General features: G+C 43.4%; 1 protein-coding gene across 1 annotated transcript in view; it reads right to left on the reverse strand.

Annotated features, from left to right (window-relative positions):
* The window catches only part of HSD17B12 (hydroxysteroid 17-beta dehydrogenase 12), a gene marked incomplete at its 5' end in the record, with an annotated part of 94,924 nt that overhangs the window by 4,438 nt on the left and 69,082 nt on the right, over positions 1-21,404 (reverse strand). The window contains 3 exon segments of the mRNA XM_080620014.1: positions 5,314-5,379; positions 10,196-10,277; positions 16,727-16,761. Of these exon segments, the coding sequence (XP_080476140.1) occupies positions 5,314-5,379; positions 10,196-10,277; positions 16,727-16,761 (183 nt within the window).

A 21,404-nucleotide genomic window follows, 5' to 3' on the forward strand; every position in this document is an offset into this window, starting at 1 on the left:
ACAGATGCAAGAAGTCAGATCTCTTCAACAGAAGCCTCTGCTTATTATGCTGCAGACACACGAAAATAAGCCCCCAAAGTCAGAATATCTCATTTATGCCATTTTATCACCTATTTTACCTTACCTTTAAAAAAAGACCTGAACTCTTGGGTGCTTCCATTTCTTTGTGGGGAAAAGAAGGGTGGGAGATGTAAAGGGGAAGGAATTGCAGCAGCCAAAGCTGATGTATATAGAAAGCTAAAAAGCTTTGCAGAAGGAAGGCAATGCCATTAGCCATTAATTTGGTGACAACACACTTTTGTGAATACCTGGAAAAAGAGCTTATTCATTGTGGTGATAAGGAGGCTGGTGGTGACCTAATACCTGCCCTAAAGTTATTCCAAGGGCAGTTATGAAGATGAGAGCCAAACTGTCCCAGTCAGAATAACAATGGCAAAACTCTCAATTCTGGCTGTGGACTGTCAGACTGAACACTAGGGAGAAAGCTTTTTGCTAACAGAGCAGCACCACACTCAGGCTGTGAAGAGAGGCCACAGCATCCTTGAAGGTTCTCAAGATTTGGCTGGATAAAGCCACTCACAACCAGCCCATGACCCAGCGTTAGCATCAATCCCACTGATGCTGGGCAATCCCACTGCTAGGAGCAGGAGGTTGGATTAGAAAGCCTTCTAGAGATCCCTTCAAATGAACGCTTTCCTGATTTTGTGATCTGATTAGGGGCTGTAGTGATAGGACAAGGGGTAACAGGTTCAAACTTGAACAGGGGAAGTTTAGATTGGATATAAGGAAGAAATTCTTTACTGTGAGGGTGGTGAGGCACTGGAATGGGTTGCCCAGGGAAGCTGTAAATGCTCCATCCCTGGTGGTGTTCAAGGCCAGGTTGGACAGAGCCTTGGGTGCCATGGTTTAGTGTGAGGTGTCCCTGCCCATGGCAGGGGGGTTGGAACTGGATGATCTTAAGGTCCTTTCCAACCCTAACTATTCTATGATTCTAAGTCTTGAGAAGTCCTTGTCTTCTTCCTCATTCCTTTTCTTTCAGCCTATCTCTTTCTCTCCATGTAAGCACACAGAGATTTTTAACCTATGCTATTACTGTGCTGCTTCTGTAAAATTAAGTAGGCCAAAAAAAATATACTTTTTAATCTAAAGATGGCAAAATTGCAATAAAAGCACAATATAATATCAAAACTAAGCTAAGCCTCCACAAAGAAGGCAATCCCCTTGAGAAAAACGATATATGTTAAGTTGAACATCAGAGATTGGTCATATCCCACCTGCATTTTGTTAGGTTTTTCACACAGTGGTACTCTGCACGTGTTGGCATGGTAAAAGTTAACTGGTTTAAATGGTGATCTCAGCTGGAAGCGTAAGTGTGCAATTAAAAGCACCACACTTCTGAAGGTCACAGAGATGAACTAAGAGGGATGCAGTCTTCCCGAGCACTTGAAGGAGACACGTCAGTAGGCTTCACAGGAGAGTACTTGTAATATTCATTAGTGGTTTACAGTGACTTAGGCTGGAACAAGACGACAAGGACATGGACTGCAATAAAATTAGCATAATAAATTGAAGCTGTGACAGCTATTGGTCATCAGGCCCACATAACTCAGAATGGCAGTGCACTGTCTACATTTATGGTCAAAAAAACAGTGCTGTCAGGAATTTAGGCTGATAAAGTTGTGGCTGTTCAGCCTGGAGAAGAGAAGGCTGCGTGGAGACCTCAGAGCAGCCTTCCAGTGTCGAAGGGGGCCTACAAGGATGCTGGGGATGGACTCTTCATCAGGGACTGTAGTGACAGGACAAGGGGTAACGGGTTCAAACTGAAACAGGGGAAGTTTAGGTTGGATATAAGGAAGAAATTCTTTACTGAGAGGGTGGTGATGCACTGGAATGGGTTGCCCAGGGAAGTTGTGAATGCTCCATCCCTGGCGGTGTTCAAGGCCAGGTTGGATGAGGCCTTGGGTGCCATGGTTTAGTGTGAGGTGTCCCTTCCCATGGCAGGGGGGTTGGAACTGCATGAGCTTAAGGTCCTTTCCAACCCAAACTATTCTATAGTTCTATGAATTCAGCATCCTTAGTGTCCTGGGTTCAGCAGTAGCAGTCAGTTTTTCTCCTTCTTAGCAGCTGTTGCAGCGCTGTGTTTTTGACTTTTGGCCTGGGAACAAAGCTGATAACACCGATGTTTAGACTGACCAAGGACTTTGTGAGTCTCATGCTCTGCCAGGGAGGAGGAGGGGCCGGGAGGAAGCAGGGACAGGACACCTGACCCAAACTAGCCAAAGAGATATTCCATACCACAGCACGTCATGCCCAGGATGTAGAACTGAGAGTCCCCGGAAGGGCTGGATGACTGCAGGGTGGGGGGTGAGGTACCGGTTGGTGAGCGGTTGTATTCTCTTCCTTGTTATTTCCCTTATCATTATTATTATTGGTGGTAGCAGCAGTGATTTGTGTTATACCTTAGTTACTGGACTGTTCTTATCTCAACCCGTGGGAGTTACATTCTTTCGATTCTCGTCCCCATCCCTCTGGGGAGTTGGGGGGGGGGGAGCAGACTGCGTGGTTCTAATTTACAGCCGGGGCTTAAACCACGACACTTAGCAACATGGGAGTTACAGAAAGACAGCTTACCACAACCTTGGAAGTTTTGTAAAGGAAAAATTAACTGAAAAGCCAGATTTCATTACTTTGCTTACGATGTTAAAAATGGAAGACACTGAACACCTTTTTTCTAGCTTTTCTATACCCAAAAGCTAGAAAACCTTTCCCATACTATGCACATTCTGCTACAGTGGCTAAAGGCCTTTAGCTAAGCACAAGTTACTGCGTTATCTACCTTTTCAGTTTCAATAGGTACTCCATAGTCATAAATGAACAGTACCTGCTCCTTCATCATTCTCCTCTCAAACTGACAGTACTATATAGACAAAATTTGGGGAGGAGGAGACAAATGCACATAGGAACAACACATCTCAGATGTAACACTTCTTGCAGTCTCAGTTGCAGACTGTGACCACAGTACATGAAACAGATCAGAAGAACAGCTGTCTGATAATGAAGCTAAATCTGCAAGTAATACAACTGGAAAACACACTGGGGAGATAGAGGTAATATAGAAGGGTGAAAGTGGAAAGAGCTGTAATAAACTTTCAGTATTGTAAAAACTGACCCAATGCAGGACAGCTCGGGGCTGAAGTGAGGGAATGACTTGGAAAGCCCTGTGAGAAAGTAACAAGGAGACAAAAACCACTAAACGATGCTCCAGCTTAATCCACTTCAAGAATGGAGAGCACACACAGACCATCCTGGATGCTGAACCTGTTCAGGTAGTACCTCTGTACATGTCCTTCATTGCTGCCCACTGATTTAGCTGAAGGTGCATCCCAGGGTGCTAGGGCACAGCATCAAACACTGAGAAATTATGCTTTGGGTGCTCTACAGCAAGTTATGATCTGCTATCAGCACAAAACTAATGTCTAGTTTGACCTCCACAAGGTCTATAACAGAATGCTTTCAGACACCACCATTGCTAGCTTCCTCTCCACTGCCAACAGACCCCAAAATAAACTGTGCCCCTTAAGATGTTTAGTCTAAGGTTTAAATCTAGGTTTAAATGAGGTTGCCATTAAAGGGTCAGTGACTACATGGAAATAGCTCGCCCAGCAATTGCCTTTTTTCTTTACACAATCATCTCTCAGGAACTGGGACAGGACATTGTAACAGAGACAAGCTGGGGCTGTTCAGCCTGGAGAAGAGAAGGCTATGTGGAGACCTCATAGCAGCTTCCAGTATCTGAAAGGGGCTACAAGGATGCCAGAGAGGGATTTTTCATCAGGGACTGTAGCAATGGGACAAGGGGTGATGGGTTCAAACTGAAACAGGGGAGATTTAGGTTGGATATAATAAAGAAATTCTTTACTGTGAGAGCGGCAGGACACTGGCGCAAGGGTGCCCAAGGAAGTTGTGGCTGCCCCATCCCTGGAAACGTTCAAGGCCAGGTTGGATGGGGCTTCGAGCAACCTGGTCTAGTGCAAGGTGTCCCTGCCTCTGACAGTGGGTTGGAACTGGATGATCTTAAGGTCCTTTCCAAACCTAACCTTTCTATGATTATACTAAACATCTGGATACTAAACAGCAGGACATATCCTAGTCATAAGTTCTTATTTTGCTAAGTATGCTTAAAGGGCAAAAAAAGCCAACACATCAAAAAAGAAACATAGCCTTAAGTTGGGAACAACTTCTCTATGGTTTTAACCAGTAACAAAAGTTGTGCTCTCACACTTCATGATTGCACAAAGAAGGCAGACAACTTTGTGCCTTATTCCTCACAGCACCTTTGAGTTCAGATCATACAATGGTTTGTGTTGGAAGGGACCTTAAAGTTCATCCAGTTCCAACCCCCTGCCACAAGCAGGGACACCTTCCACTAGAGCAGGTTGCTCCAAGCCCCCTCCAGCTGGTTTTGAGATCCACCATACAGAACAGGGGAATGACAGGCATGGACATAGGCTAATCCTGTTTGTAAGAGGATCCCTAACTGAATTTAAAAGAGATACACCATCCTCTTCACAGTACAGGTAAGTAACATCTTATATCACATTGGTCAAACTGACTATTGCTCTGGAGAGCAACAGATCTAATAAGTAATGAAAAACTCAAATGTTTGCAGCCAGTGCTGAAAATTCCTGTTACATCTATATGTAAGAAGGAATATTAAAGCAAAATCCCATAAAGGTGAGACAGACTTGCTTTTATGCCTATCAAACACAATTAAATCATTGAAGGTAAACAAATGGGGGGGGGGGGGAGAAGCAAGATGTTAATAATGTGGAAACCCAGGACTAAAGAAAATTAAATCAATCCATTATATACAAAGGGTCTTTGAGGCTTTTCTCTGTTCTTGCTGCTATGCTTACACTGCAGGCACCATTCCAGTCTTTTGAGCAGCTGCCCATTGAATCTCTACACATGCACTCTAAAAAGTGCATTCAGTAGATGGAGTTGTATAAAGATGTATTCTACAGTTGCACAGAGTTTTATGGGATATTTTATACTTCCAGGTTCAATTACCATGATTAGCTAAAAAAACCTCAATCCCATAACCAAGCCATGCTCAAAAACAAACCCTGTTTTTATGGCTTCAGGACATTGTTCCAGAGTAACTTAAGCAAGCTGCTAACGGGATCAAAGGAAATCCTTATCTGTAATCTGTGTCACACACTCATGAATAAGAGAATATGCTGATTCCCTTTTGTTACCAAGACACCAATGTTGCTGTGGTAACCACACTTAGATGAAACAAACTGTACTCACCTGCACAATGATGCCCTTGCTCTTGTATTCTGCCTGGAGGCCTTGGGAGAAGAAATCCACAAAAGCCTAGAGAGAAAGAAAGGAAACATGCAGCACGCTATGCATTAGAACAGAAACTATAGTGTGCAGGGTTTTGGAAGCATATTTGAGTTACTATTTAGTTTTCAAAGTGAAAAACCTTAGGTTTTCAAAGAAACTTTGCATACTAGAGGAATGCCATCTGAATAGAAACCCTATGCTTACAGTCTTTATAAAGAAGTAAGGCTCAATCTAAACAAGCCTCCTATTTAACTTAGAAGGAACACGTAAAGCCTAGTTTAAAAAGGAGAACAAGACTTTGTGTGTTCACTCCTTATATCACCTCTTTAGACTTTTTTGGTTTTAGAGTTATTTATGTAGGTTTCTCTTATGCATGGTTGTTAAAACAGCGATTAAATACTTAGCCTTCTGCCTTTACACTTTAAAGAAGTGCCACCCTATGGTGACACTTCCTCTTAGTCCTGAAGTCCCCCTCCACAGATCCTCTTCCAAATATCTGGAAGCTTTAGGAATTACAAGACTAAAAGCTTAAAGAAAGGAGTGGAAGGGATTAAAAGGTGGATGCTAGTGCCTGCCTTCAAGATGCCCTCACATCCGATACAGCTGCCTTCATAACCACGTCAATCAAGTATTGCCCTAACAACCCAAGGCTATTTGGCAGTTCAAACCAGCACAGATTCACCCTTCCTGAGTGCTTCTAAACCACCTTCCCGCTTTTCCCTCCTGCAGTCCAGTGAGACAAAATATCAGGTTCTGCTCTGGTTTCTTGGTTTAGTGAAACAATGCAGCCAGGTAGGATGAATGGAGTACCTTCAACTGAAGGAACTGAACTATTCTTCAGACAGAAGCAGATTCTTCAGACCAGTTTCAAACCAAACAGCTAACTAAGCTCTAGTATTGCACCTGCTTTACAGTCTTCCTTCACTCACCAATGGGTTAACACAAGTCCTAACTGCAACCAGCACTTAAGTTTGCAGTGCCTGGTGTTTTTCCTATCCAGGTCATCCCACTGAACTCAGGTATACAAGAAGCTGCAGAAACACTCCCATGCTACAGGGCTCTGTCTATAGACGCTTTGAGCATGCACAAGACCCAAAAGAAAACTAGATTTTGCTGTGTGGCAGACAGATCCTTTTATTCTTCACCTTCAAGTTGCATATACAAGCTGGAAGAGTGCTTATTAAACCACGAAAAGCTCATCTTCTGCCCAACTGTTTTTTGATTCTCCCTTCCCCTCAAGTGTAAGTTCTTAATGAAATCCAGTCCTCAACAGGAACCAGACTCAAAGTCTGGTCTAGCAGCAACGAATCAAGTGAGCTAGGCATTCTATTGCAACAATAAGACACTTGTATAGACATGTGAGCAGTTCACTGCAGCCCCTGAACACAGTTGCCAGATGTGTTACGGCACGGAGTGTATCAATATCTATTAAAAGTAAGTAAAAAACATTTTGTGTTAATCAAAGTGCTTTGATCATTCCATTTCTAACTATTTCTACATGAAAGAAGGCCTAAAATCAGTTTCAAATACAGAAGGACTATACAAAACACTGTCATCTCTACTGGTTGCAAAGAGCTCGCACTGAAGAGAATGCTTACATAAGAAGGGAAAGCAACTTCCAGTATAGAGGCTTTGGAGTTTTCCTTCTTGAAGAGTTTATTTCAAGGCAAATTGGGTTTTCTGCTTCCAGATGCTCAAGCCCCCCCAACAACCTTTAACTTAAAACAGCCTTGAGAACTGTCTCTAAGGAAACATTCCCTGAACAAGCAGATAAGCACTGCATGCAAGAAGATTTCTTCCCCTTGGATACCCAGTAACAAACCCAAATACTAAAGACGTGGGGAGGGGAAGTAATAATATTTCACTTTGCATTAGTATTACCATAGGTAGATAGGTCAATCAGTTAAAAAAATAGGACTATGATGCCTTTAAAAGTGTTTAATTTCAGTGTAAGATTGGGAATTCTCCACGGGAAGGTTAAAGAGTTGGACTGCGTCTGTTCCTGATAATTAGCCAAAGCCATTGACTTAGACCTGAAGGATACGATGCTTTAAACCCCCTCCATATAGATGAGGCAAAAAAACCCTAGACATTGCAGATACAGTCTTTCTATAGCTACATTAGGGGAGTCACTTTCATGCTTACTAATCTTGCTGTGGTAGAAGATGAGCAGTGCTGAGAATAAGCAGATTACTTAACCTGTAACTGAGTTTCTGAGGGGAAGAGGAAGAAATATTTGAGATTCTCACTGAAAACAGACTAACCAAAGCAGTGTAAGGCACATTATCACTAAAATCAGAAGCTCAATTCATTCCATAAAGCTGAAGGCGCTGTCACAACATAAGTGACCTTTTGTATTAAAACAAAGAGCTGAGCTCTCAGGAAACAGCAATTTCTATCAGCTAAAACTAATTCAGGCTTTCATGATTTCTAAACTTAAACATCCCCTCCTTTGGTATGAATAAAGCAGTGTGCATCAATTCCTGTCTGGGAATATGAAGACATTACTAAAGGTCTAGAGGAAACATCGGTCTGTTCTGACATGAGTGACACTACTGAAGGTTTCTTCATCCTATCAAGGTTCTGCTTAGATCCTGAAATCCTTGAGACATTTAAGGTGATTACTAGGTGTGCCTGAAAAAACTGCAGTGCCATACTGCTTTAATACCAGTGTAAATGTCTTTTTCATTTAGTTTCATCAGTTCTTTAGTCTTAGTCATTAGTCTTTACTGTGTTAACTGCACGTAGAATCGCAGTACAGTTAGGGTTGGAAAGGACCTTAAGATCATCCAGTTCCAACCCCCTGCCATGGGCATCTTTTAGGGAAGACTTTCAGAAGCCCCTATAAGCATCTTTGGGGGAGGATGGTAATAAAACCAGCTGCAGAAAGACAAAACTGTCCCAGTGACACAAAGAGAAAGCAGAGCAGGTAAATTTAACATGAACTGTAGATCTAGAGTAGTACTATGAACTAATAAGATAAACCAACCTATTGGGGAAGACAACTGGAAATTTCAGTGTCTGGCTAAGCAGGGAGCCTCTCAATCTAAAAATGAGCATATCAGAGACAGAAAGAAGGAAAATTAATGAAACAGAAACATAACACAGTACTGGATACTTAGGAATAAAATCCAAGCTAAGAAAAGACTAGCAAAGGATATTAAGGCTAGCAGTAAAGGATCCTACAGATACACTAGTGTGAAGAGGAATTTCAGAGAAATGAGGATCTGTTGAGGGATGAGGGAAACAACCTAGAGATAAAGGATAGGAAGAGGTTAAGGTATTCATTCAACACTTCTCTTGCTTTGCATAGCCAAAGCCTCCTCACATGCCTCTTCACGCACCAGTCTCGTTTAATGAAAGGGATAGGCAGAGGCAACAACAATTTAGGGACTACTCGGAGAAGCTGGATGTATTCAAATACATGGAGCCACCACGGGTTCATTCAAGAGTGCTGAAAGAACTAGTTCACATGTATACAAGTCAGCTGCCTACAATAGCTGAAAAGCTATGGAAACTAGGGGAGGTCTTCAACAACTGCGGAGGGCCTTGAAAAGGCAAGAACGATCCTGCCAGCTTTAACTCAGCTTGTGGAAAGATGGAGCCCACCTCTTTGAATTCATTTCAAGCACATAAAGGACAAGAAGATACATCAGAAACAGTCAACACAGATTTATCAACACCAAACTGCCTTCTACAATGGAGTGGACGAGCTTTGTAGATGAAGGAAACAAATGTTTAATGTATATAAGCTATATGTGTGTGTGTGTGTGTAGAGGTATCTTCCTTTCAACAAAGCTTTTGACATCATTTTCTGCAGCATTCTCATTTGGAAGTTGAGCAGATACATGCTGAAACAACAAGCTGCTGGTCAGACTGAAAACTGGCTGGACCACCATGCTCAAAGAGCTGTGATTAACAGCCTGACATCTGGCTGACAACTAGCAGAGAACCCTACAATCAATACTGAGGCCCATATTCTTCAGCATCTCCTATCAGTGACCTAGGTGATGACACAGAGCACACCCTCAGCAACTTTGCAGATGACAGCATCAGATGGAACAGCTGACAAGACAGAGCTGCAGTCCAGACAGACCCTGATAAACCTCATTATTGCTGAACATCCTGAGATGTCTCCACTGGCACAAAGTGAAGTGCATACAGAGGGGGATAACACCATGCCTTCATTTGGTTGAGTAGCAGCCCTGCTGCGAAGAACCTGGAATTTATGGTGGCTGCCAGGGAGAAGATAAGCCAATAATCCATTCACTGCAGGAACATCAAATGACATAATGGACTATGTTAGCAGGATGGATGGTCAGCAGATCAAGAGAAGTTGACTAATGTTGGTAATGGTGAGGCCCTAGAGCTCTATCCTTTCTCTTACCTGAAATGTTAAACTTAAGGCAACTAATGAGAAAGGAGGATGAATATTTGCTTTCAACAAGCACCAGAAGAGTCCTACTTTAATAAATACATACATAAATATATACATATGTATATTGAAGATACACATCTTCAGTAAGATGGGGAGATGGAGTTTCAAATTCAAAAAGTCAATGTACCTTCTCAACCTCATACTAAGTCTGCTCGGTACACTAGCATCCTTTTCCACATCAAAGTAGAATGCATGATGAGATAGATAAAATAGTTATTTCCATGCCAATAAACCCTTGCACTCATTTTTCTCTCATCCTTCCAGCTTCTAATATTGGAAGAAGCTACATTAGAAACTCCTGACTTTTAGTTCATGAAGGCACCACTAGATGGACATCAAAACATTTATTCCTGTAGTGCTGGCTTATGTTTGACACTTGATTTCAGTGTGGAAAAGAGCACTTACCTTAGTCGCAGAGTAAAGAGTCAGCAATGGAGTTGGATACATCCCAGCAGCAGAGGCGATGTTCAGGACTACCCCTTTTGATCTGAAAGGCAGTGAAAAGATATTATCATGAAATAAAGGAAACATCTTTCATGTCTCAGAAAATCACTGCAAGCCTCAAGAAAGCCTTAGGGATGGAGATTAAGACAGATTTAAAACCCTAACCAAATCCTAAACTGAGATTTACTAACATGACTTTAAGCACAATTACAAGTATTCAAGGAACTGGTGTAAATCAGGAACCAGTTTGTATCTGAGGTCAATACAGCAAGAGAATCAAGCTCCATAAATACACACACACACAGAGAGTGGGCTAAACTACGCAAAACCAAAGGTGCACAGGTCCAAAAGGCAACTTCTAAATCTCAGGTTATGATAGCAGAAATGGCAACACGAGTCTGTTGTATAGTTTACACTTTGAAAATCCCTTTCCTCTTCTAAATGTTACTTCATGATGGATCTTCAAGATAGGATGTAACGGAATCTACTGCTCAAAGATAAGGGTGTTTTAATATAGTATGGAAGATATTCAGTGGATTACTATAGAAAGTAAGAGTTGTTTTACAGCATATTACAGTAACATTGAAGGTATTCCACAAGAACATTTCAGTAAGAGTACCAGTCTGAAATTAGCTACTGCCAAGCACTTCTAAAGCATGTGCAGGTAGGACAAAGAAAGACTCATGGATTTCCCAACCCAGACTAATATTGAGTAGGGATTGCAGCAATAGGACAAGCAGTAATGGGTTCAAACTGAAACAGGGGAAGTTTAGATTGGATATAAGGAAGAAATTCTTTACTGAGAGGGTGGTGGGGCACTGGAATGGGTTGCCCAGGGAGGTTGTGAATGCTCCATCCCTGGCGGTGTTCAAGGCCAGGTTGGACAGAGCCTTGGGTGCCATGGTTTAGTGTGAGGTGTCCCTGCCAATGGCAGGGGGGTTGGAACTGGGTGATCTTAAGGTCCTTTCCAACCCAAACCATCCTATGAATCTATAATTCTATATCTATTTCTGATACTAGTTTCACCTACAAAACTATACATAATACTTAGTGCTAGGTAGAAACAGGTTCAGGCAAATTAAGGCAAGCATGCTGTTAGAAGGTGCTACCAGACAGTCCAACACAGTGAAAGATGCATCTCTGCTGCTTCTTACCCTGTAAAAAATTCAAGCCAGTTTACCTGAGCATACTAAGGAAAGAAAGGAAAGGAAAGGAAGGAAGGAGGGGAAGGAAGGAGGGGAAGGAAGGAGGGGAAGGAAGGAGGGGAAGGAAGGAGGGGAAGGAAGGAGGGGAAGGAAGGAGGGGAAGGAAGGAGGGGAAGGAAGGAGGGGAAGGAAGGAGGGGAAGGAAGGAGGGGAAGGAAGGAGGGGAAGGAAGGAGGGGAAGGAAGGAGGGGAAGGAAGGAGGGGAAGGAAGGAGGGGAAGGAAGGAGGGGAAGGAAGGAGGGGAAGGAAGGAGGGGAAGGAAGGAGGGGAAAAAGGAAAAGGAAAGGATATTCCACATGTTTAGTGTGGAGTGAGAGCATTCATGCATGTAGCTCAACTCCTGCAGCTTCACATATGAGTTTCTCATATTTGTTCGTCTAGGTACCCTGTGCTGCTGCTGCTACAATGATTTAAGTAACCATCCTAAAACCAAACCATTTAAGTGACTATTAAAAATCACAAGGACATAACTCTTAAAATCATGACAATAGATTCAAACCGACATGGCTGCAGCCATGATACAAGTGTGAATTAAACCTGTGATTGATTCACCTCTGGAAATGAGATGGCAGAAGAGAGTCATTTCAGTCATTCAGGACTTCAAGCTCCTTTGCCAAAGCTTGTTGTATTTATCAGGAGTTACCTGCAAGGTTTGGTTGGTGAAATAAAGCAGTAACGTGGATCAAACTGTGGAGCACGGAGAAAATAAGCCCACACGTTAATAATGAATGCTCATGGCAGCAAAAGGTTAACAGAAGATGCCAGAAGTTTTTCATATCGAGACAGGTGATGCTGTGATATTTAGTCCTGAGCTCAAATAGGAATTAGCAGTGAAATGAGGATTCATGCAGTTTTTAAGAGATTACCAGATTGGAGAACCCTATAAGGAACTCAATGAAGAGCTCAGACTGGTGTGTGAACACACTACAGGAGGGCAGATAAAAAGTCAATATTAACAAACCCAACAATGCATCCTGAAGAAAAGAACATGAATTCATCCCAAACCTTGCAGGGCTCTAAAGCCATTCCCTGGAAAACCTGAGCAAGGAGTTCCCTTTTGTGCAGCAGTCATCACAACCACCCAAAGAACAATGTCTTCGGATCCTTTCCAACCCTAAATATTCTATGATTCTATGGTGGGAATGGCAGGGACAGATCCACTGAAATTCCATATGACAGTCCACAGAACACTTCTATCCCTCCAAATACAGGACTGAAATATAAAGAACTCAATGATATAAGAAATGGGAAAAGATGAACTAAAAAACAACCCTTATACACTGATGAGGTGAAAAGATTGGTTCAATTTAGCTGATTAAGAGACTATTAAGAGCAGCCATGATAACAGTATACAGATTAATGAATGACAAAGATCAAGATCTTCATTTATCCTTTCAGAACACAAAGGAAAGATGGCATTTATTTAAATGAAAGACAGGAATTTAGATCAGATATAAGGAATGTTCTTCTCATAGTCACTACTTGTCACAAAACTTAATTGAGGACAACAGCTTAAAAGGATTCAAAACCGGGTTAAGGGTTTATATGGATAAACACAAGCCCCATGCTTATAAAACACACTGAAGCTTTAGAGGAGAGGCTGGCATTCAGGCTGTAAAGCAGCATCTGGCTACACTGCAACTCTCCAGCAGGAGCAGTGACCATCACCTTGATGCAGTGAGTCCAATGCAGTGAAGAAAACCCTCTTGGAAACACAACAAATGAAGAGCATCCCCTTGCAGAAGCTCCATGGGTTGGTCTGAAGCACCCAATGCCACTGTGGGCTCTGTGGTTGGTAGTTTTTCTTTATAAAGAAAACAGGCTTAGCCTTAAAAGCTTATACCTTAAAACCTCCAGATAAAAGGAAACGGAGAAGCATCTTGTAAGGGCAACACTTCCAATGACTCCAATTACAATTTTGCTTCTTAGAAGAACCACAGAAGAAATGCTTTGAGGGACTGTTCTGAAGAACCACACCAAGCACCAGTGTGGCAAAAAGAAACATAGGCTCCATCCAACTCAACTGTGCAACTAATGAAAGAAGTTGGGGAAGGTGAGGAGAACCAGGCCCACACCCTCACACCTCCCCATCATTCTACCTTAAGTGGTCCAGCACTGCAGAGGCTATATTTAGCCATCTCCCTGTTGCTGTGGCAACCAGCTCCTGCTCTAGCTGCACACGGAGTGGAAAGAGCAAGCTTCCTCTGTAATGTAATTATGCACTTGCTACTTCCCTGGCAATAAATACCATAGTTTGATATTTGTCTAGAAACAGTCAACTGGTTCCTGTTGTTGCTGGGGTTTTCTTTTTGTTCCCAAAGACATCAAGCCTCCATTTGCAGTTCTATGAGTCTCCCACCTCAGACAGTAAGGCTGAAAATTTACAGAGGAACTGCTCATTTAAGTGTAATAGAAAGCTGCAGATTATAAATTGTCCCTTTAAGTGTCCAGAGCACAGGAAAGGAGCCACAGCAGAGAACCTAAATGCCATTACCAGAAGTGGCATTCATAGAATCATAGAATAGTTAGGGTTGGAAAGGACCTTGAGATCATCCAGTTCCAACCCCCCTGCCATGGGCAGGGACACCTCACACTAAACCATGGCACCCAAGGCCTCTAATACTGCTGTTTATTATAAATAAAAAGACACACCAAGATGCACTTCTGTTTTCTCCTTACAGACAGGATGCAAAGCATGTAAAATCTGCTCTGTTTCTGTATTTGCCTTGTAGTATCTTGCCATAAACCCAACATTCAAATACATGAAAGTACACACTAACTAGGTGCAAGATGCTATAGCATGCTACGTCACATCTATCTACTGTATATGATATGATCTTTGAACAAGTGAGGAATAATGATGGGATTCCTATTCTGGTTTTCAGAGCCTGAAGCCCATTTTCCTAAGCCACTGTCCCATGTGGGAAATTCACGGTTGGCCCAAAGAGCAACCAACTGCAAGCACCATTCGTTCATGCCCTTGGATTTGCTGGACATCCATGTCCTCCTTTGGCTACAGACTCTTAGTGGTGTTACTGTGGCCTGTGAGCTATGACTATGCAGGAACTGGCAGCTGCAGACACTGCTTCTGTGCACTGCAAACCAACTGACCTCACAAAACCAAAGAGAAAACAGAAGGTTCTCAACTATTTTGCCATAGGACAGAAACCAAGGTCTTCATCCATATGGCGCAGTGATTTAAAGTGGGTTCTCACACAAAAACACGAGTTCGAGATGTGTTTGGGTTTTATTTTAATCCCTGTTAACCTTTGCTTTCCAGGCTGCTTCTTGCACATTTATCCTTGAGATTCCTGAGGTAATCATGTCGTTAGGAAAAGGGGGAAGAAACATGACACGGCGTGCTCAAGGGTAGCCTGACTCAGAAGCCAGCAGGATCCTGGTTTGCTGCCTTTCATTCAAATCATCTTACCCGGCTTAATATGTAACAGAAAAACATACACAGGCTATTCCAAAGGTAAAGTAGACATCATTCCGTCCGGAGAAGAACAGATCAACTGTGCCAAAGGGATAACTACGGCATTTCTTTACACAGAGAAGAAACTGAGGCAAGAAACTGTTAGAACTTCAAAGCTCCAAAACCTGATACATTAGATCCTTTGACAGCAGAATGGCTTGGGTCATGTTGGCATCTTCAGAGGGTTTCATGAAAGGCACAGCCATTTACCTATCAACAATAATACATGGGCAAGGAGTAGCTTTTAATTTACAAACCCCGCATAGCTACCACCACCATAATATAATCCCCATCCTCTACTCCAGCTTTATGGGGAAACATTACCTCCCTATCAGAGCTCTATCTTGGGTCTTCTTTTCTAATTCAAATTTCTTTACATGAAATGAACTTATTCTTATCTCGTGATTGTTTTAACTAAGCAAACTAAGCTCACTATCACCCTGATGGACACTGACTCCCATACTGGCCACTAGCTTGGAGAGTATGGTTTAGCTGTGAAACATTTGCTCTGCATCTATGCAACACTGAATAGTTGAATCCCAACCTGCAATGAAGACTTCCAGAGAGCACAATACAATAAACACCTTTTTTTTCCCTTTATCTTTGTCTGATTTCCAGCTTTTCCCCATATTTATGCTGCTCCTACAGTACTCATTTGGAGGCGATACCATGGTGACTCTCATGGATGGTTGTACACAGCTTCCTTCAGTATTGCAAGCATAGCTCAGACCTCACCTAGTATAAACCCCAGCAAGCTGGGTTTAGAATCACAGACTGGATTGACTTGGAAGGGACCTTAAAGCTCATCCAGTTCCAACCCCTGCCACGGGCAGGGACACCTTGCACTAGAGCAGCTTGCTCCAAGCCCCTGTGTCCAACCTGGCCTTGAACACTGCCAGGGATGGGGCAGCCACAGCTTCTCTGGGCACCCTGTGCCAGCGCCTCAGCACCCTCACAGAGAAGAGCTTCTGCCTAATGTCTAATCTAAATCTCCTCTCTTTGAGCTTAAAGCCATTCCCCTTGTCTTATCCTTAGAGGCCCTTGTAAAAATTCCCTCTCCAGGTTTCTTCTTGACCCCTTTAGGTGCTGGAAGCTGCTCTAAGGTGTCCCTGGAGCCTTCTCTTCTCCAGGCTGAACAAGCCCAACTCTCCCAGCCTGGCTCCAGAGCAGAGGTGAAGACCTCTGTAGCACCACAAAGACAACAAACAGCTTGGGACAGTCAGCATCAGCTAGAAAACAGCCCGGAGGGACAATGTGGAAGCTGTGCACCTTTCAGTTTCACCTGGGAGCTGGCTAGGAAGTCAGTACACACCTTGTGCAGCGACAGCGGTGTGCATTAGCTTTTATTTTAAAGAGCTGGCCTCCAGTTCTGCTTTTCCAAATGATCATAGGCTTTCCTCAACATACCTCCTACTGTATAATGAGAACAGACTCTTTGCATCCCTTTTCCTTACAATGACTTAGAGAAATAGCCTTAAGAAGGTTATTCCCAGGAACTGTAACCACCCCCTCAGAATAGCAGGTTGTTGAGTTAGTGCTGATGAGTCAGATGGGCTTTTTAATTCTGTTCTAAAAGGAATCACCACAACAGTGGTGAAGGGAGGTTGGGCGGGGGGGAATAAAAAGGGAACTGAGTGGAAAAGGCTTCCACCGTCTGATGATTCATGCACCATCAGCGTGACTCACCCAGCATTACTCTGCCATTAAAACATGGAGACTGGGGCTGATTAGTCACAGTAATGAATTTTTCAAGAAAGGATTCTCCCCTGTAAATGCTGATGGCTTTGTCTGGGTGGCGTGGCTGTGACTCACCTTTCCAGCATGCCGGGCAGCACCAGTCGTGTCATCTGCAGAAAGAAAACAGTCGCGATGGCTTGAGAAGGCAGACACCAGACAGCGAGAGACCGAGGGAAGCCTCCCCTTTTCCTCCCAAAGCAGCTGCCACCCCCTCCGCCCCAACCCTGGCTCCAGGAAGCAGGGACCATACTTTACGTAGGCTGGTTATTTTTATTCTACCTGGATCACTTGGCTCTGCCAAGCAGTGTGTGTGCGCGCACTGAACTGGTGAACCCATCCAGCTAGTAGCACAAGAGTAAATAGAACTCCTTCTCCGCTCTGCAGCATCAGTGGCCTCTAAAGCACATTGAAACACCGGAGTACTACGGCACACATAGGGTCTTTCTCTCCCCACAAAAAGCACCCGTCTTCCTTAAGACTGACTAAATTTACCATCTATGCCAAGAAGGCTCCAGATAATGTCCAACCCATTTTAGCTAGGCTTAGCGACCTGCTGGGTTTAACTTCAATTGTGGAGCAGCAAGAGCACTGGGCAGAAAGAGTGAATATGAGTTGCCTACATTATGTTACCTACAGAAAGCATTTAAGACCCCAAACCATTTGTTGCTGATTGCACAGATGGTTTCACACTGAGGAACCTACACCTCCATGAGGAAAGCAGCTTGGCAAACCTCCTTTTACTGCTTGGGAAGCTCCTGCCTTCCTCATGACTCTGAGCAATCCATGTACAGCCTGGCTGAAGGATTCTCCAGAGCAGTAATCCTAACGCAAGCTTTCCAGTCACAGAGAGCAGCTCTGACAAGGGAAACAGATCAAGCATCGATCTGAACTTCGACAACTTCAGTGTAAAATCGTTCATTTTCCTCCTATTAATTACTACCATCCTAAAATAAGAACCACATCCGAAATCTCTGCCTTGAAGTAACGTCACCAAAGTTACTTTGTATTGTTATTGTGCCAAATACTACCTGTCCCCAACTAACCCTGTTAATAAATGTCATGTCACTGACACCCAAGACAGAGGATATAAATCACTACCACTTTAACATCCCTACAAGGTGTTCCAAACAAAGCTCTTGAGAACAGACTGAAGACCGGGTAATAAAATACTAACGGCACCAAAATGCATTGGTGCTCCCACTGATACCAAATTGCTTAAAGCATGAAGTATTTGAGTAGTATAGCAGGAAAACCACAGCAAAACCAGATATCAGCATATACACGATCACAGAACACCTGTAAGCACTTTCATTGCAAAGAAAGCAATCTCATTGCAGCAAGTTCTTCGTATCAGCACTGCATTAGCCCTTACATATGAATGAATCTGGGTTTGGGCGTTCTGGTTTGGTTTTACTGTTACATTATAAAACATATGCTGTCAGGAGGGAAAAGTCCCCACAGAAAACAAAGTTTCAAGTCCATTGCAGCTGACACACAAAGAAAATGGGAGAGAAGGGATATGGTTTGTATTTTAGCGGCATTTCTCACTCGGAATAGATTCTGCCATCAGCCGTGCTGCATGACAGCTTCGATAAGGGACTGTAGAGGCAGGAGTGGAGCAGACCTTGCTGTCATGAAGTCATCTGTTGATATACTTAACTCTCAGCACTGCCCCAGAAGTCAAACTAAGTAGTCAGAGTTGGTACACATCACCAAGCAAAACAGGCCTGATGCCACTTCACGAAACCTCCTAACATTACGTCTAAGTATACATGAGCTTTTCCATACAGGAATGCTTCAAGAAAGGTGTGGGAAGAACTATTTATTTTAATGTCAACAGAGAAAGAATGATTTGGGCTAATTTTAACACTAGGTCACGACTGGCAGATCTTTTATCTGGTGCAAGCTTTATGAGCTCTCCCACAGATCCCTTTGCAAAAAGCAGCAGATTGTTCCTTGCCCCTCAGGGCAGTGTAAAGCTGCATTTCATAGAATCATAGACTGATTTGGGTTGGAAAGGACCTTAAGATCATCCAGTTCCAACCCCCTGCTATGGGCAGGAACACCTCACACTAAACCATGGCACCCAAGGCTCTGTCCAACCTGGCACTGCACACTGCCAGGGATGGAGCATTGACCACAGATGGACACAGGGACATGGGACTGGAACTGCCTTCCCTTAGGCAATCCCTAAGTGGTCTGAAAAAGCAGTACAGGATCTCTCCTATTGTAGCGCAGAGGGGACTCCATGTTTGGAACTACCATAAATCCACACAAATGAATTCACGGTCTAAATCCAAACTGCAACCCACCAAAGCAGCTCTAACAGCGTATCACGAACCTGTCGGTTCCTACTGATACCCCAGTAAGTGCACAGAAAAACATGCTGCAATAAGTGTTTGACTTATATATATTAAAAAACCATGAGGACATTGGACAGCTGAGATAGAACAATAGGTACAATTCAGGTGGAATTCAAGAGGTCTCTCATCACCAGCTATGTTAAAATAGTCTGTTTCTAAGGTTTAGCTGGACCAAAAATCCTTTTCCCTTCCACAGGAAAACATCAACGGCAAAACTGGCGCCATACCCAGCATCCCTTCCATTTGTTTCTATTAAAATTAGTATTTTGAGGGAATTAAACCAAAATCTGTGAAACAGGGCAAAACCATTTTTCCTAGCTGTATTTTTACACTTTCTGATGTGTGAAAGGAGATGCATGAATATTTGGGATCTTTATGTACAGAAAACATACCATTGCTTTTAAAGACTAAAACAACAGAAGGCAACTGTCTGAGTCAGCCCCTCCTCACCCAGCCAAGTCCATACTCTGACTGTTCCAGCAGTGCAGAAGCACTATTGGAAATGTGCTGGCAGGGCATTCTGCAGCCCTGCTCGGGTCTGGCAAATCCATACATTATACATACACACACAGAGAAATCATAGAATCATAGAATGGTTTGGGTTGGAAAGGACCTGAAGATCATCCAGTTCCAACCCCCTGCCACGGGCAGGGACACCTCACACTAAACCATGTCACCAAAGGCTCTGTCCAACCTGGCCTTGAACACCGCCAGGGATGGAGCATTCACAACCTCCCTGGGCAACCCATTCCAGTGCCTCACCACCCTCTCAGTAAAGAATTTCTTCCTTAGATCCAATCTAAACTTCCCCTGTTTCAGTTTGAACCCGTTACCCCTTGTCCTGTCACTACAGTCCCTGATGAAGAGTCCATCCCCAGCATCCTTGTAGGCCCCCTTCAGATACTGGAAGGCTGCTCTGAGGTCTCCACGCAGCCTTCTCTTCTCCAGGCTGAACAGCCCCAACTTTCTCAGCTTTTCTTCATACAGGAGGTGCTCCAGTCCCATGATCATCCTCGTGGCCTCCTCTGGACTTGTGCCAACAGTTCCATATACCCCCAGCATTAAATCAAATAAAACAATCTATAGCAGAAATGTAGTTTTGTCAGTAATCGGTGTCCATACATGCTTGCATGATCTTTATCCAAATAGCTAAATGGGTTAACTCTTGCCCTCAACAGCTACAATCTCAGATGTGCCACTACGAAATTTGTTCAACAACAAATATCTAGAATTGAATAAATAGCTCAGATAAATAATCCAGAATTTAGCTAGATCTGATTTAGAAATAGCCAGACTCTTCATCAGGGACTGTAATGATAGGACAAGGGGCAATGGGCTCAAACTGAAACAGGGGAAGTTTAGACTGGATATAAGGAAGAAATTCTTTACTGAGAGGGTGGTGAGGCACTGGAATGGGTTGCCCAGGGAGGCTGTGAATGCTCCATCCCTGGCGGTGTTCAAGGCCAGGTTGGACAGAACCTTGGGTGCCATGGTTTAGTGTGAGGTGTCCCTGCCCATGGCAGGGGGGTTGGAACTGGATGATCTTAAGGTCCTTTCCAACCCTAACCTTTCTAGGAGTCTATGATTCTATTATCGGGGTGTCCTTCATATATGCCAAAGCACTGCAAGTCTGAATCTATAGGAATTAACATGTAGGATGCCAGAGAACTCTATGGTAGCATTTGTTTCTCTGAAGGCAATATAATAAAGGAAGAAGAAAGTGGCAGGAAACCTAAAGGAGAGGCTGGGAACTACCCTCAGCTGAGTGCCTTCAGTTGATGGTTACTGAACTCCCTTTGCCTTCCTTCACATCATCATTTTCCTGAACAAATACTACTTTCCATAGAAATACCAGTGCTGCAGATGAAAACATGAATGTTCCCAAGACTCTGACAGCTGGGTTATCGCAGACAAGTAGCCAGACACCAGGCTCTGTGAAAACTGCCAGCTCATCCAAAGCAATCTGGGCTTTTCTTCCTGAAAGTCTGCATTAGAGCAGAGTGAGGACGTGTCTGTGTGTATGCAGGTCTGCAGAAGCTGCTCAGGACAGTCTCCTTGACATCAGAATCATAGAATCACAGAATGGTTTGGATTGGAAAGGACCTTAAGATCATCCAGTTCCAATCCCCTGCCATGGGCAGGGACACCTCACACTAGACCATGTCACCCAAGGCTCTGTCCAACCTGGCCTTGAATACTGCCAGAATCTGGCACAATGTTAGCACACAACCATGAAGCAGTAGTTGCTGAGGGGCTTTTGCTTGGTTTTCAGCGATACACATACACACCTAATGCTACCATAGAGTTCAGAGTACAGTTCCTTCGGTTTAGAGGGCTGTAGCGTAGTTATTGAGGGGTTTTTACTTGGTTTTCAGTGATACACATACACA

This window comes from Psittacula echo, assembly GCF_963264785.1.
Source record: "Psittacula echo genome assembly, chromosome: 5".
NCBI lineage: Eukaryota > Metazoa > Chordata > Aves > Psittaciformes > Psittacidae > Psittacula > Psittacula echo.